The sequence below is a fragment of the Spermophilus citellus genome (genome assembly GCF_964194105.1).
Source record: "Spermophilus citellus genome assembly, chromosome: 7".
NCBI lineage: Eukaryota > Metazoa > Chordata > Mammalia > Rodentia > Sciuridae > Spermophilus > Spermophilus citellus.
Window position 1 is genome coordinate 39,607,449 of NC_138188.1, and position 18,112 is coordinate 39,625,560.

Here is an 18,112-nt window from a genome sequence, read left to right on the forward strand (position 1 = left end):
CAATTACTCAGGAGGTTGAGACAGGAATATCACAAGTTCTAGACCAGCTTGCAAAACTTAATGAGACCCTGTCTCAAAATAAAATATAAGAAAGGGTTGGGGATTTAGCTCAGTGCATGAGGCCCCTTGGTTTAATTCTCAATGGCACACACAGAGATATAATTCATAAACCATAAAGTTCACCCTTTTAAAGTGTACAGTTCTATTTGGGGAATACTTATAAGTATCCTAAAATTATATTAATTCCAGTATATTTTATCATTTCAAAATGAAACTCCATATCTATTAGTGATGACTCTCTCAGCCCTTGGAAGTCATAAAATTTACTCTTTAACCTTATGAATGTGTCTGTTCTGGATATTTTATCTAAATAGCATCTTTCAATGGCTTATTGATTATATGTACTTCTTCACTGGAAACAGTTACTTTTCCCAATTTTTAGTTGTTTATCTGCCTTTATCTTGCTGAGTTGCAAGGATTCTTTATATACTTCAGATATAAGTATTGCCTCATAAGATATATAATTTGCAAATATTTTCTAACATTCTGTGTATGTCATTTTCACTTTTCCGATGAGTTTTTAAGAAAAGTTTTAAATTTGGATGGAGTTCAGTTGTTCTTCCCCTCCCCACCCACACACACCTTTTGTGGTTACTTGTGCTTTTGATGGCATAGATATGAAATCATTGCTTAATTTAGAGAATTATGCTTTCATTCCTTTTTAATATAGTAAGACTAGTTTTTTGGTCCAGTATGTGATTTAACATAGAAAATGTCCTATGTACTCTTGAGCTAATATGTATTTTGCTTTTTGGGGTAAGTGTTCTATAAATTCCAATTGAAGCCCAGTGCAGTGATGGATGCCTGTAATCCCAGTGGCTCAGAAGGCTGAGGCAGGAGGATTGTAAATTTAAACCATCCTTAGCAACTTAACAAGGCCCTGTCTCAAAATAAAACATGGGTTCGGGATGTGGCTCAGTGGTTAAGTGTCCCTGGGTTTAATCCCTGGTACCTCTCCCCAAAAAATTCCAATTCAATCACATTGTTTCAATACTGATCCAATATTCCTTATTCCTATGTGTCTTCTCTCTAGTTGTTCTATGAGTTTCTGGGAAAAAAGTATTAAAATCTCCAACTGTAATTGCTGAATTATCTTTCTGCTTTCAATTCTGTTTTTGTTTTGTATACTTGGAGGCTTTGCTGATGGGAGCATATACATTTGTTGTTGCTATATTTCCTGTTTAATATTGTTATCCATTCTCATTCGCTGTGGTTACTGACTGCATGATACATCCTTCCAGCCCTTTGCTTTCAACTTGTTTGTGTCCTTTTATTTAAAGTGCATGGTTTTTGGACAGTGTTGAGTCTTTTTTTTGTCCTCTCTGAAGTCTTTGCTTTTGAAATGTTTAGTTCACTCACATATAATGTAATTTTTTATATGATTAACTTATGTTTTCAATTTTCCATTTATTTTCTGTATTTCTCAGTCCTTTTGGTTCCTCTCCTGTGTTTGTGTTCAAAAAAATTTAGTGTACCTTTTTCATTTCCAATGTTTTTTTTTATCTCCTTTTTGGTCTTTATGTCTCATGTTATTTTTCTTCAGAAGTTCCTCAAGTATATTTTCAATGTAACACTTCACTTTTATTAATGATCAATTTTTTAAATTATTTTTGAGTATTTTTTTCTTTTCTTTTCTTCTTCTTCTTCTTCTTCTTCTTTTTTTTTTTTTTTTTTTTTTTTGGTTAGGTTGGTGTTTGTTTTGTGCTGGGAATGCAACTAAGGGTCACATATGCTAAACATGTCCCTTACCACTGAGTTCTATTCCCAGTCTCCTCTTTTTTTAACCGATTTTTTTTAAGACTTATTATATATATCTTAATTTGTCAAAATCAGTTTCAGATTTATACTAGCTTGATTCTAGTAATATATAGAACTATTATCCCTATATATTTCTATTTTATTTCTTCTCTTATAGTGATAGTTATATATTTTATTTCTACTTATGTTAAACACTCAATAATGCATTGCAATAATTTTTATCTTATCACTTTTAGTCATTACAGCTTCAGCACCACTCCTACTTTGTGTTGTTATTGGCAAAGATATTATACCTAGATTATATTTCTGTATGTTATGAGCCAAACATTATACTTGGTTACATTTATATTATTTTATATAATTCCTTTTAGAATCAGTTAAGGGACAAAAGAAGAAAATATGAATTTATAGTGTTCATGTGGATTTCAATTACTGTCTAGAACTATTTGCTTTCCTTTTGAAGAACAACTTTTTAGATTTCTTGAAAGGTAGATCTGCTAGCAACACATTCTGTTTAGCTGGTAAAGTTTTAATTTATCTTTTATTATTGAACATTAGCTTTTCTGGCTATAGGATTTCTGGCTGACAGTTATTTTTCTTTGAGCACCTGTTAGAAAATGTTTTCTCATTGACTTTTGGACTCCATAGTTTCTATTGAGATGCCAGCTGTTAATATTATTTGGATACATTTTCTAAGTGATGTACTGTTTTCTCTTATTATTTTCAAGATTTTCTCCTTGTCTTGGACTTTCAGCATTTCTACTATGATGCTTCTGTTGAATGTCTCTGCATTTATTCTACTTGCAGTTTGTTGAGATTCATAGATATATTGGTTAATATTTTTTAAGAAACTTTAGAATGTTTTTATCTTCTATTGAGTCAAATATTTTTCCTTCTCCTTTTTCTTTTCTTCTTTCTCTACTTCCACTATGACTGTATTGGTGGGCTTAGTGTTGTTCTACATCTCTCTAAGACAGTGTTCATTTTTACCAAGTCTTCGTCCCATATTTTAGCCTACATAATCTGTACCTGTGTATCTTCAAGTTTGAAAATTTTTCTGCCAGTATACAACTGTTGTTGAGCTCTGTTTTAATTTTTTAGGACTGTCATAACAAGGTACAACTGAAATTTATTGTTTCACAACCCTTTGGCTTACTTAGAAGCCAGAAATGAAGTTATTGTCAAGGCTGGTTCCTTATGAAGGGTATGGAGGAAGAATATGTTCTGGATCTTTCTTCTTTGCCCGTAGATGGCTATCTTACTGTTCACATAATGTATTCTGTGTTTCAGACACTAGTCAGATTGGATGTAGGCATATCATAATGTCTCCATTTTACCTTGATTTTCTCTTTTAAAATTCTATCTTCAAATAAAGGCACATTTTAAAGTACTGGTGGATAGGGCATCAACATATGAATTTTGGAGTAATATAATTCAACCCATAACAAGCCCCTCTATTGAATTTCTATTTCAATTATTATACTTTTCAATTACATAATTTCCATTTTGTTATTTTTCATAATTTCCTTATTGATATCAGTTTGATGCCACACTATCTTTTATCTTCCTTTAGTTCTGTAATTAAGCTTTCCTTTAGTACTGTGAACGTACTTACAGTGGCTACTGTGAAGTCTTTTTCTGTTAAATCCAGCATCAGTTCACTCTCACACTCAGTTTCTTTTGCCTGCTTCCCCCCACCCCCACCCCACACTGTGAACTATAATTTCTTTTTTCTTTATACATCTCGTAATATTTTGTTGGACACGGGACATTTTAGATAATATATTATAGCAACTCTGTGATAGTCTCCTACCTACCACCATTCCTGATCTGAAATGGTTGGTTTTTGAGGGACAATTTTTTCATTTTGTACCTCTGTGTGAGTAGGGAAATCACTGACCTCTTTATACTATATTACTTTGGGTGGTGTTTTGAATACCAAATGAAAAATGATAGATTTTATAAAGTAGATGGTAGATTTTATAAACTTTTGATAGCGTTTATAGAGTAAAGCAGCTTCACTATTTGTGAGATCACATCAAAATGATTTCCACTCAGTAGTGCTTCATTATAACTCTAATTGGTTGCCAGTACCTTTATTCCACCATTGGAAGTGCATTTTCTCATTAATCCTTATCGTGACATTTTGAATTAAGTTTATACAAAAGTCTATTTTAGAAAAAAAAGATAAATAATTTTTTTTAAAAAGATGAACAATCATCAGAGAAAAAGGCCAAAGAATATGAACAGGTAGTTTTCAGAAGAAGGAACATAAACTGATGTTAAACATAAAAGAAAACTCTTCTAAAGAAATTCAGTTTAAACCAAGTATAAAATTCTATTTTCTATTAAGTTGGCAAAGATTTAAAATATCGATAATATCTAGTATTAATGAAAATGTGGGGGTAAGTGAGCTCTCATCATTATTACTTTGGAAGCATCTATTGGAATTTAAAATACACATGCCATTTTGCCCAGCAATTTAAAGTGTGTAGGAACTAATGTAAATATTATTAATTGCTGAATTTTTATAGTAGAAAAAAGTTAAAAGCAACATAAATGTTCATTAATGGAAACCTGTTTTAGTTTTCTATTGCTGGAACAAAATACCTGAGAAAATCAGTTTAATAGAGGAAGGACTTGTTTTGGCTCACTATGTTTCAGAGGTTTCAATTCATTTCACTTGGTTCTGTTGTTTGTGTTCCTTGGTAAAGCAGAACATCATGTTATAGAGTAAAGCTGCTCACCTTATAGTGGCTGGAAAGCTATGAGAAAGAAAAGGACCAGGGACAAAATATACCCTTCAAAGGCACCTCCCCAGGGAGTCACTACTTCCAGCTAGACCCTACCTCCTAAAATAGCATCACCACCTGGGAACCAAGCCTTCAACACATGAGCCTCTGGGATATTCCAGGTCCAAACTATAACAAAATTCAGTGGCCTTCCATCAAATGGAAAATCACCCAGTTGTAAAAAGAGATGATATCTTTTTAAAAGGCAGGTTGGTTGTTTCTTTATATATTATGTATCATTATATTTGTGTATAAATAGAGTATATTGGGAAGGATAATATACTTCTCTGTAAAGTATCTTTGAAATATAGTTAGTGGAAGGAGGAAGATTGGGGAGTGTCATTTCTAAATTGCTTACTTTTTAAAACCACAGTTATGTATTAAATTTGTATTTTTTATTTAAAAGGAAAATATGCATTACATAACATCTTCCAAATTTATTAATTAGGAACATGTACTTATACATGAATTACAGTGAATTTTTTCTAGTTTATTTTCTATTTAAGGATTTAAATTGAAGATTTATTAATTTACAGAGGTTAAGATAATGCTTTCTATCAGCTGGAAATTATGTACAAAAAAATAATTTTAATTTTAAGATTTGAAACATATTTCAAAATCATAATCTGGCTTAAAGAGAAGGTTACGTATATCTAGCACATTGAAAAAGTTGTTTTTTTTTACTGATTTAATAGTCATAAAATCCACATCATAGCAAATATTCATTATTAGTATATTTCATGTAAAATTATGTTGGGTTCAAGAATAAAAATTTTGTTGTTGTTGTTGTTGGAACTGGGGATTGAACAAAGGGATGCTTAACCACAGAACCACATCCCCAGCCTTTTTTATTTTTTATTTGGAGACAGGGTCTCAGTAAGTTGTATAGGCTCTTCCAAAGTTGTTGAGAATGGCTTTGTTATCCTCCTACCTCAGCCTCCTAAGCTGCTGGGACTGCATGTGTGCACCATAACACCTGGCTAGAAAGTTACTTTAATTAAATTGGTTTGAACAATAAAAAGCTTTGAGTCTGTGGAAACAGATAGTAAAACAATTTCTATAAAAGCAATAGAAGGTTTTTCAGTATTTGCATATCAAAATATTTTATTTTAAAGTCTTTTTTCTTTTTTTAATATTTATTTATTTATGTGTTTTTTTAGTTTTAGGTGGATACACATTATTTTGTTTTTGTGTGGTGCTGAGGATCGAACCTAGTACCTCATGCATGCTAGGCGAGCACTCTACCACTGAGCCCCAACCCCAGCACCAAGTCTTTTTTCTTTTATGGATGTTATCTTGTAATAAATATATTTATAGTTATTTTCTATTAATTTTATGGTATTTCATAAATTTAAAGCAACTATAGACTATCTAATCATATGTGTGTAATAAATTTTTTTACATTATGGAATTGTATGTTTTCACAGGTTTCGTCTTGATATATATCGATGCTTAGCCAGTCCAGCTCTAATAATGTTAACAGAAGAGGATCCAATCCTAAGAGCATTTGAACTTAGTGCTGATTTAAAAGAACTAAGCCTTGTGGAGGTGGAATTTAGGTGGGAATGAATGGAAATTTTAAATTGCATAATACCTTTTGTGGCAGAATATTCAGCTTGAAGTTCTTGATAGAACAAATTATAATTTATATTTACTTACAATTTATTTACATTTGATTCTAGATGACCAAACCTTGATACCTCTTACTTGGGAATTTTCCTTTTCCCTCAAAGGAACAGATCCTGGTGCTGTTTTATTTAAGTTATTCCTTCCCCATCTTCCCTCTTATACTCTTTAACCACCCTTATTCCCCCAGGGAAAGCTTTGAGATTTTCCTTTATGTCAGAGTATCCTTAGTACCCTCTGAAAAAGGAGAAATTGAACCAGCTCGTATTGCAAGGGTTTTGCAGGGATTTATGCTTAAACCCATCTTTTCTTTTATGTCCAGCTCCTATTGGAGTCCCTCCTCCAGCAATCTGACCCAAGTGGGAAAGTTCAAACTTTCACATACTGAATAAAAATACCTGTTTATAAGTTTAAACTTTTTACTTAATTTGGATACATTAAATTTTATTTAAATTTGATAGGACAGAGTAGTACTTTGATTAACTCAAGTCATGGTTAAAATTAAATTTTTGCTACTTTTAAAGTATCAGTATACAACACTACTAATAAATAATTTTGCTTAAATATGAAAAATTTTCTGTTGCAGTCTCATATTTTGAGTTCTGAGTCACCATATGAAATAGAATTTATTCAGTTCATTCCAAGAAGTATTTGAAACAACTACTGTGATTATGCTATGATCAGAATAATAAAGTTAGATTTGGAAGTGGTCATAGAACTTATTTACATTATCCAGTGTTTTATTTTTAAAATATTTTTAGTTGTAGGTAGACACAACACTTTATTTTGTTTATTTAGTTTTTATGTGGTGCTGGGGATCAAACTCAGGGCCTCACATATGCTAGGCAAATGCTCTCTCTCATTGAGCTACAACCCCACCCCTATCCAGTGTTTTTACAGACAAAGAGATGTATACAGACTAGATGGTTTATTAATATTAACATTTAAAAGTAGAAGCAAAGTTATAACTAGAACATAGGACTTCTTGCTGCTAGTTTACCATATGTCCATCTAAACTGTATAGCCACTTACTTTTCTTTTAATAATCTAGAGATTAAGCAAATTAGATTAACAAAATGTATTAATTCACCTTTAAATCTAGTGTTCTATCAAAATGTTTATGTAATGATCAGATAGCTTTGTGATAATATACATTTCTGATGAATGTTCCCATTTGCAATTAGGTTCTTAAACCAAGAAGCAGGTAATAACTCATGTATTAAAGAAATCCAATTGCCTGTTCTCAGGTTATATAGTAAATACAAAGAGTGAGAGAACTGTTAGCTTCTAAGAAAAAGAAGTTTTTATTCTTTGAGTTATAATTTCATGCAGCCAGTTCATGGAAAATTCCATTGTAAAGGAAGACTAAAAAAATAGAAAGTCTTATTTTCCCTTCCTTTCTCCTGGGAGAAAAAACTGAATAAATATTACTTAATGAAGTTCACCCTCATGTTACTGGCTCATAATTATTTATTTCTAACCTCATTCTCAAATCTTAAATTGTTATTAAACTTAAATATAAGTTTAATATAACTGATTTAAAAAAAATTTTAATTGTCAATGGACCTTTATTTTATTTATTGATACGTGGTGCTGAGAATTGAACCCAGTGCCTCACACATCCTAGGCAAGTGCTCTGCCACTGAGCCACAACCCCAGCCCGTAACTGATATTTTTTAAATGAATTATGTACTAAAACTTTGTTTCTTACAAAGTAGGTTAGATCTGCCTTTAATAAGCAATTCAAAAAGAAGTAAGGTTTAAGCAATAGTTATTCTGAAAGTAAGTTCTTTAGTAAGTAAATTTTAGTATCTCTTGAATTTCATTCAAGTAAGCACTTTAAATACAAATCAAAATAATTTTTAATGTTAGAATTAACATAAATGTAGGCTATTGAAAAGTCCTCTGGTTAAAATTATTTAATAATACTAATCAGATGACATTAAAATGCTATTTGTATTTATATTATTAATAAAATAGGAAATCGTAGCCAAACTTACAGAGAATAAAACAAATGAGTTAAATGGACACTGATGGATGAATATTATTAGAATTTCCAGGAATATCAATCTATATAAGGAAACATAGTGCTCATCTGAGATTATCAGTATGAACACAGGGAACATCATTGTGTTACAGTTTTCCCCAAAGCCCTGGAGAATTTGTGTAACAGTAAGGTCATTCAACTGTCAGCAGAAAAAGAAAGACTTCAGATTTTTTCTAGTGAATATAGTGTAATTAGAAAATGGAAGTGACATTTCTAATAGACTAATGCTTTCCCCTCCCCCCCAGGAATGATTATGAGGAACTAGCCCGTCAGTGCAAAATGTTTGCTAAAGATTTGCTTGCACAAGCCCGGAATTCACGTGAGTTGGAAGTTATCCTAAACCATACTTCTAGTGATGAACCTCTTGACAAACGGGGACTACTGGAAGAAAGAATGAATTTAAGTCGTCTAAAACTTGCAATCAAATATAACCAAAAGGAGGTATGAGGATTTCTGTGATATATTTAAATTATTTTCTCCACCATTGTGTAGTGGCTCAGAGCAGAGGCTTTGGAGCAACATATCTGGGTTAAGATCCTACTTCTGCTTCATGTAATTGTGTGTCCTTGGGAAAGTTATTGAATCTGTCTGAGCTTTAGTTTTAATAATTAATTAAAAATATGTATTTAAAGGTTTTAGCATGGCAAGTACTAGTATTTAGCAAGTAATAAATGGTAGTTACTATTACTTTTAATAATTTATATTAGTTAAAATAATATGGTTGCTGATTTTAATGTTTTGCTAACTAGTAGCTACACAGGTAAACTTTTACAGTGAAGTTTCTACCTGTGTTTTTGTCTGTTACAGGTTTGTCTTATTGAACTGGTTATAAGTAGCCCTTTCTATAGTAAATAGTAATTTCTATTTAAAAATAAAGTATCAGATATTATGTTTCCTGATTCTTTTTATTTGTAATTCATTGTGAAACCTAAAGGTGGAGAGGCGCATGATATAACTAAGTTGAATCTGACTCTTCTGGCATCATCCCTTCCTATTAAGGGAAATACCCATTTCTACTCCCCATACACACACATACACATGATTCAGGAACTTGAAGAATGGAGGTATGCATTTTAAATTTTATTTTTTGAGGTATTCACTAAACAATGGTATTTATATGTAGATAGTGATATCTAGTTGATAGTACGGGATGTTGATAAATGATACTTTTTTAAGGTGTCACTTCTAAGACTCATTTTCATTGTCAACATAGAGATTTGGAATAAAACTTGCTTATGAAATTTATATTATTACAAAACTGGATCCTAAATTAGATGATGGCTAAAGGCAAAAGTTAGGACCTTTGGTACTAAGATCAGAATTTTTTATTGTTGTGGTTGAAATTTGATTCTCACAATAGCTTTTCGACAGCTAGGTGCAGTGGTTCATGCCTGTAATGCCAGCCTCTTGGGAGGATGAAGCAGTAGGATCACAAGTTCAAAGCCTCAGCAACTTAGTGAGAGGCCCTAAGCAACTTAGTAAGACCCTATCTCAAAATTAAAAAAATAAAAAGAGCTAGGGGTGTGGCTCAATGGTAAAATGCCCCTGGTTCAATTCTTGGTACAAAAAAAAAAAAAAAAAAGAAAGACCTGGAGTTGGGAGGCCCTGGGTTCAATCCCCAGTACCACCTATAAGAAAAAAAAAAAAAGAAGTTAAAAAGATAAAAACAATAGTTTTATTTTTAAATTTTTTAGTATTTGTTTGTTTTAGGTGTATATGACAGTAGAGTATATTTTGACATATTATATGTACACAGAGTATAACTTATTCTAATTACGACCCCATTCGTGCAGTTGTACCTGATGTGCAGTTTAAAACAATAGCTTGTGGACTTAGGAAATAGATATGAGAATTTAACAATGTTTACTTCAAGATTACCTAGATAATGTATTGCTTCTCTAGAACTTTGACTTAAAATCCTGTACTTTTCATACTACTCCCAAGTTTCTTGCTCAAGGTGGGAACATTTAATGGGAAAAAAAAGTAAGTATAAATATCTAAGTCAGTATAGATTTAATTTTACCCATCAACAGTGCACTCATGCTGCTTGAAAAGGAAAGTCAGTGCTATTGAGTTCCTAGTACAAATGGGTGCTGTAGGCTTCTTCACTCACATGTCTGTTCCAATCAGCAGTCAAAGACTTAGAATATCAAGGTCTAAGTAGGCTGGATACTCAGGTGGTTGAGTCTACAGAGCATAGAGCACCTGAGAATTTAAACTGGAACTTTGAAGTAGCATTGCCATACAGAGGGCAGGTTGTGATTAGGTGGTCCAAAAAACATCTGACTGCTAATTGGAATGCCTTCCTGCAGTATGTAGCTTGGACTTCACAGGGTGGTGAATTCAGTGCAAAATAGGACTTTTTTTAATATTTATTTTTTAGTTGTAGTTGAACACAATATCTTTATTTTATTTATTTATTTTATGTGGTGCTGAGGATTGAACCCAGCGCCTTGCACATGCTAGGCAAGCACTCTATCGCTGAGCCACAACCCCAGCCCTGCAATAGGACTTTTTACAGAGCAGTTTATGACTCCAAGAGCAAGTTTTCTAGCATACAATCTGAAAGAAACATGGCCTTTAAACACGTTTGTCACATAGCATCACTTCTACTAGAATCTGGTGTTAGAGCAATCAACGAGCTTATCAAATTGAAGGATAGGGAACAGTGATTCTTTTCTCTGCCCAACACCTCTTAATGACAAGAGTTTCGGAGAATCTGTTTCAAAACCACCGTAGCCTTAGAACATTTGTAATTGAAATGTTGTTCTTCCAGATATTATTTAACATCACTGCTAATTATATAAAGGAATGGTAAGAATAGTAATCAGTCCTGAGTTTGCTTTGACATTTGGGGGAGAGGCAAAACCATTGGGGTGTTATGACACAAGGTAGTTAATGGGAAGAAAATCTTGTTTCCCATGTATTTCACCCTGAGGAACAAATTAAGATTTCTAGGAACACTAGAATGTGAGCAGAACAAAGTAAGTCCGAATTGCTAAAAATAAGAATAGTGTATTAGAAAAATTTTTCATAAGCACAATAAACAATCACATAACTGTCCAATTCATTTTTTTCATTACAGTGTTATATTCTACAAGTTATATTCTATCTCAGGATAAATCTTTTTAAGACAGAAGATTAATCAAATATTATTTTACATTACCCAAATAATAATATGATCATCTATTTGTGCTTTACAAAATTTTTTTTGATAATCTCAAACCTGATCAAATTTAGATCCAGAGTTATTAGGACACTTAAGTTATACTTTACAACATGAGCATTATATTGGAAAAATACAGTGAATGAAATTTGTAGACTAGAAAAGTTTATAAAGTTTGGTAAATTTCTGTACTTGAACTAAAATTTCCTTATTTGGGAATATTTTCCCTTTTCTTCTCACATGCAATTCAGTTTTAAGCAGTGTTAGGGTATCTTTAATACATTTTAACACATTCTCTGTGTTTTCATGGAACGTGAGTAGATCTAGTATGTAGATTCTTTTGTTATCTTGACATTGATTTCTTTACTTTTTTATTTTTATTTTTTATTTTTGGTTGGACACAGTACCTTTATTCCATTCATTTTTATTTTTATGTGGTGCTGAGGCTCGAATCCAGGGCCCCATGCATGCTAGGTGAGCGCTCTACTCCTGAGCCACAGCCCCAGCCCCAACATATTGATTTCTTGCAACTAAAATTAGCAGGTTTTCTAGAATGAAGACATTCAAAGATTAGTTAGTAGTATCTCTTTCTATGGATTGTGCATGTTAACTTTGACATTTTATAAATTATGAGTCTTTATAAAGATTTATAAAAGCTAATACTCTTAAAAGAGTCTTTAGGTGTGACAGAATAGCTCGGTAGGCTAATAATAATGCAATACTGCATGCTAAGAACAAAGCACTATTCATAAGAGCTTTATATTGAATCTTCACAAATTTATGAGTAGCTATTATTATCTGAACATTAGAGATGAGAAATTTGAGGCTTAGAGAGGTTTAAAAACTTGCTCAAGGGCACTTAGTAAGTGGCAGAGCCTGGATATGAGTCTAAGTAATCTGGCTCCAGAGTCTATGCTCTTAACCTGTGCACTCTTTGATTAGTTGTAAGAAGAAAAGAAAAAAAATCCTATGTTTATTGTATAGTGTTGATTTTTAAACTAGTATTAAGACTTTGAATTTTGAATATCAATTAATCAGTTAGTATTTAAAGGTTTTGTTTTGCATTTTTTTTTTTTTTATGTCTGTGTATGTCCTTTTCAGTTTGTCTCCCAGTCTAACTGCCAACAGTTCCTGAACACTGTTTGGTTTGGACAGATGTCAGGTTATCGACGTAAACCCACCTGTAAGAAGATAATGACTGTTTTGACAGTTGGCATATTTTGGCCAGTTTTGTCACTGTGTTATTTGATAGCTCCCAAATCTCAATTTGGCAGAATCATTCATACACCTTTTATGAAATTTATTATTCATGGAGCATCATATTTCACATTCTTGCTGTTATTGAATCTGTACTCTCTCGTCTACAATGAGGATAAGAAAAACACAATGGGGCCAGCCCTTGAAAGAATAGACTATCTTCTTATACTGTGGATTATTGGTGAGTATCAAGTTAGTTCAAAAGACTTTGCCTTGTTTAGCACATTAATTCTTCCTTGTTTGATGGCACTATGAACATTGAATTCAGTTTATAATTTTACACAGTTCATGCAGCAAGAATTTGAACATTTCCATAATCATTGAAGATTTAACTAATACCTCTTTTAAGATAAATGTTAATGAACTTGATGATATAATTTAATATTATTTAATATGTGGAAGTTAAAAATTCATTATTCTCAGACTGTGACATTGTTCCTAATTGTTAATATAGAAAACCTTTTTTAAATTAATGAATGTTATTTTGTATTACAGTATGTATTTTCCTTGGGTATTTTAAAACAACATATTTTATATTTTACACTTTTTATAAATTTTCTGTTTCTAAACTAAATATCATTAGTTTTGTCATTAAAAACTTGTGCACTTTTGAGCTGGGATTATAGCTCAGTGGCAGAACACTTGCCTGGCACATGTGAGGCACAGGGTTCATTCAATCCTTAGCACCACATAAAAATAAATCAATAAAATAAAGTTATTTAAAAAAACTTGTGCACTATTGTACTTACATTTTATTTTATCTCTATTATATAAATATTATTTAAATTTAGATTCAAAGGGGTCTGACTCATTCAAGAAATCAGTTCTTTGTAATGAAAATCAGATCTGTTTAGAAATTACAGGTTTAAAATAATAAGACATTTTTACTTTCTGAAAAATATTTATAAGTATTACATAGTAAGTATCTTAAATGATCTTGTGCAGGTCATTTACTCCCCTTGCCCTTTCTTTCTTTCTTTGTTTTTGTGGAAGGGTGGGGAGTTGAGGTAGAACCACATTACTTAAACAGATAGTGGTCTTTTAAAGACATTTTCTTTATTTCTTTAGTATGTTTAATCTAGTTTTTAATTCCAGAATTTCCCACCTGACCTACTATTTGCTATAGAGTAAAAGGATATTAAAATTGAGTTTTTTCTATAGCTGAAAGTACTGATTACATTTATTTTTTGATTACTGCATTCTTGATTCAAGTTTCAATTATTGAATATGCCTTTTTAGTTAGTATGAATTAAATAATTTGAGAAACTATTTAACAATATCCACTTTTAGTTCTCCTTCAGCTCTAAAAATGATTTTAATGTATTAAGGTTTTAATTTGAAAATCAGTGAATTTCAAGTAACTTGATTTCAGGCAATTTTACTTTTAGTGGTATTCAGGCTGTGATGTGTTAAAATTTAAAATTGAGTAGGTAAAGTAAAAATGGTGCAAATCTAAACTTTAGGTTAAAGAGAATTAAATAATTCCTTTTCATTAGCATTTTCCTATTTCCTATATTTTTGGCATTTTCTTAAAAAATAATGTTTTAATTTAGGAAATAATTTATTCTTTACCATATGTATGATTCTATATTGAATTGTGTATATCTTTTCAATGTAAATTTTGTTTATATATTAAAGTAAAAAAAATAGGTCACAAGGCATCTAAGAAACTCTTTCCTTCTGTTAAGTTAATTCTAAAAAATTATTATATATTCCTTAGCCTTAAAGAAATGAAATTTTATATCATCCACCTATCAACTTTTGCTTAAGTAGTAGTAAGAAAGAAATTTGGGGTTTTATAAGTTAAGATTCAGTTTAATCAAGTCTGTATAAGAATCAAATCAGTTTATCTTTACATTGAATAAAAACTAACTGAACTCAGACTTATACTGCTCTTCAGATAGCATAATATTACTGCAGCTGCTTATTTTCATAATGATGGTAACATTATAGCTATTTCCTTTTAAGTCCTGTTTTCAATAACATTTTATGTGTACACATATGCATTCCCCTCCACACACATGTGATTCATTTTCTAACCAGTTCTGCCTCACTAAAGGAGAACTTTATATTAAACCAGTAAAACTCCTGAAAATGTTTTACTTTTTTCAGCAAAAAGCTTCTTCTTTGAAACAATTAGATCTCAGTAAAACTTGTAAGGGATGTCATTTTGTTATATTATTTGATCACTTTGGGCTTCCTTAAATATATAGTTCCAAACCTGTGCTAAGTGAATGTGTAGGAATAGTTTGCCTAATTATCTAAAGTCACTCTTTGGTTTGTTTTATTATTTCAAATAACAAGTATTGTAACTTCTTACTCATGATGATCAATTTTTATGTATTTGTTTCCTGTTTCTATTCCTTAGGTCTTAAAAAAAAAGGTAGGGTTAAATTATAAAAAGCAAGATAGAGAAAAAAGAAACAATTTATTAATGTATCACAGAATGCTGATAATATTCTTTTCCTTAATTTTTTACTTTTAAACATAACAGAATAGCTATTATAAAAATGTATTTAAAATTTTTTTTGTACTCATTTGTTCAAGCATAGGCAGAAGTAGGTGTGGCTCCTGTACTCATCAAGCTTACTCACAAGGCGAAGAGTAGCACCTTTGGCCACAACAATAACATTAAGTTGAGAATCATGCAGAAAAATGAAAAATCACAAATGAGTTTCTTGTTATTAAGAAAAAGTCATGATGCTAGGAGAGCAAGCATATTACAGGGGCATTTCACCTAGTCAGGGAGGTTGTAAAAGCTATTTTAAGGAAGTTAAGAAAGGAGCTAAGATCTAAGTAAAAAAAAAGATGAGTCATGTAGGAGAATTGGAGGAGAAAAGTATTCTAGTCTAAGATGAAAGCATATTCAGAAGTACAGTGGCAAGAGAGTATGATACAAAGAAGGGACTGACTAAAAGATAACATTCCTAGAACACTGAATAAGGGAAGCATGATTCAAGATGAAGATGGAAAAACATGTTATACAAGACCATGCATAGCATTGTAGGGCAGGTTAAGTAATTTCAACTTAAAAATGATGAAAGACCATGAAAGGTTTTAAGTAGGCAAGTGACATGATCAGTTTTTAAAAAATATATATTTTTGTTATAAATGGATACAATACCTTTATTTTTATTTTTTTTAATGTAATGCTGAGGATCAAACCCAGTGCCTCACACATGCTGTACCCCTGAGCCACAACCCCAGCCCAACACGATCAGTTTTGATTTTTGAAAAGACCATTCTGACTATAATGTGAAGAATGATGTGGGTTAGGAAGATAGGCTATAGCAAGAGTAGATGAATGGATACTAATAAGGAAGTTGTTGGAGTAATCCAGATGGGAGCTGATAGTTCCCAGGAATTAGGATGATTGTGATAGAAAAAAGAGAGAAGACAACAGAGTGAGAGATATGTACAAAGTAAAGCCAATAGAACATGGGAACACATAGTGTATAAGAGATATGGCTGGTCCGAATGCAGTGGTGTGTACAACTAATTGATTACATTAGTATGTAAGAGGTATAAAGGAAAGGAGATCAAGGTATTTTAGAAGAAGACTAGGTTTGATGATTTGTGAAAGGGTAGATATTCAGCATAGTTTTGGATATGTTGTATTTGAAAAGCCTTTGATATAACCAAGAGAGATTTCAAGGCAGACAATACGATATCATAGTATGGAGCTCAAGAGGAAGTTCAAGCTTGAGTTATAAATGTGTGAATATCTGCATATAGGAATTGTATGAAATTGTGAGCATGAATAGACACTTCAGGAAAAAGCATAGAAAGAAAATATGAGAGGACCTAAGATCAAGCCATGAGAAATCCCAAGACGACTGGGATTGCTGCTTATTAATACTATTTACTAATTCTAAAATATAAAAGCAAAATGGGCCTCCAACATATAGAGCATTGATTGTGCAGTGATTGCATTGCTTATAATAGTTTATAGTTATTTGGCTCTTTTCAGTCCAACTTAGAAAAATGGAATGTATCAAGTATATCAGCTTTATTATGGTGGGGAGTGTTGCACAGGAGAGCTACCTGATGGGCTCCTCATTAGTCTTTCATATACTTGTCTTTTCTGATCAAATGTCTTCTCCAAATCATGTTGTACCTTATTGTCAAGAGTTTCATTTAGGTATAATACTGCATTTTGTAGAAATAAGTATTTCTGTAAGCATCTTTCTTGGCTTAGTGTTTTAACATTAAGAAAAATATGTCTAAAGTTTAAATATAAGTATTTTGTATGAAAATGACTTATAAATAAATAAAGTTTTATATACTATTGTATGTCAGGAGCTAGGATTAGACAATAATTTGAGCTCTTTAAGAAAGTATAGACATAGAGAGTTTTTTATTTAATTTTTTTTTTTTTTGCTTCATAACTCCTAGTCCTGGGTAAATGTTGAACATGATTGATTCTCCAGAAACTTTCATCTCCTACTCCTTCCCCAGATAAAAGAAAACAATGTTTGAATTAATAAAAAGTCACCTGTCAGACTACTTCTTTTAACATTGTTAGTTTTTACCTACTCATTTTGAGTAGTGGAATTTTAAAGGTTTTTTTCTATCAGATTGGTAACTATGTTAAATGTTTCTACATAAAATCAGTACTACTAATTAAGATGTTATGAACAGATGTTTTTAAGGATGTTTCATGCATTTCTCAAGGAAATTATTCTGCCTGCTGTTTAGCCAGAGGATGATTTTAATTGCCTTAATTTGATCTCCACCCATGTATGTTTCTATACTACTCTATTTTTCTGTTACTTTATAGTCTCCTTTAGGATGTCTTGATGAAGAAATATACCATAAAATTATCCTGGGCCATATTACTAGCCTCTGGTGTGGAAGTGTTTATAATAGACTCAGGCTGTTGTTGTATGGGATAAGGCCACGTTGGGGGTGTGGGTTATCCAACTAGGAAAACTTTAAATTCAATAGAAACTGTACCTTATAAAGTCCAAGAGTATAGCTTCCAATATAGGCACACTCTGAGTTGAGAGATATCATAGAGTCCTGGCCATGTATATCTTCAGGGTCTATGAGTCCACCCTGGTTCTCCCAGTCCAAATGCAATTGCCTAATCAATGCTAGTTTTTGTAATGGTGTTGAACAAAGCTGACCTTCCATATTTTTCTCAATATAGTGTATTTCCAAGGGAATCACTTTATTGGAAGGTAACCTGAGGTTATGTTCCCATGGAGAAAGAGTTTGGATATTCTATTGATCCTTTCTCTTCTGGGAGCTTCTGAAAAAGTTTTGAGAAACAAAGCAATACCTGCATTTTAAAATAATCATTCTGGTTGCTGTAGTGAGAATAGAATAGAGGATGGTGGCTTGAAGTTGAAGTGGTTGTGAGAAGAGTTAGATCCAAATATATTTTGAAAGTAATATATTTTG

General features: G+C 31.8%; 1 protein-coding gene across 3 annotated transcripts in view; it reads left to right on the top strand.

The window, feature by feature from the left end:
* TRPC1 (transient receptor potential cation channel subfamily C member 1) overlaps positions 1-18,112 on the top strand; it is a 104,465-nt gene that overhangs the window by 49,318 nt on the left and 37,035 nt on the right. For all 3 annotated transcript variants that reach the window (XM_081302419.1, XM_081302417.1, XM_081302418.1), the window contains 3 exons: positions 6,038-6,169; positions 8,529-8,724; positions 12,551-12,887. In XM_081302419.1, the coding sequence (XP_081158545.1) occupies positions 6,038-6,169; positions 8,529-8,724; positions 12,551-12,887 (665 nt within the window). The remainder of the gene's footprint in view (positions 1-6,037; positions 6,170-8,528; positions 8,725-12,550; positions 12,888-18,112) is intronic.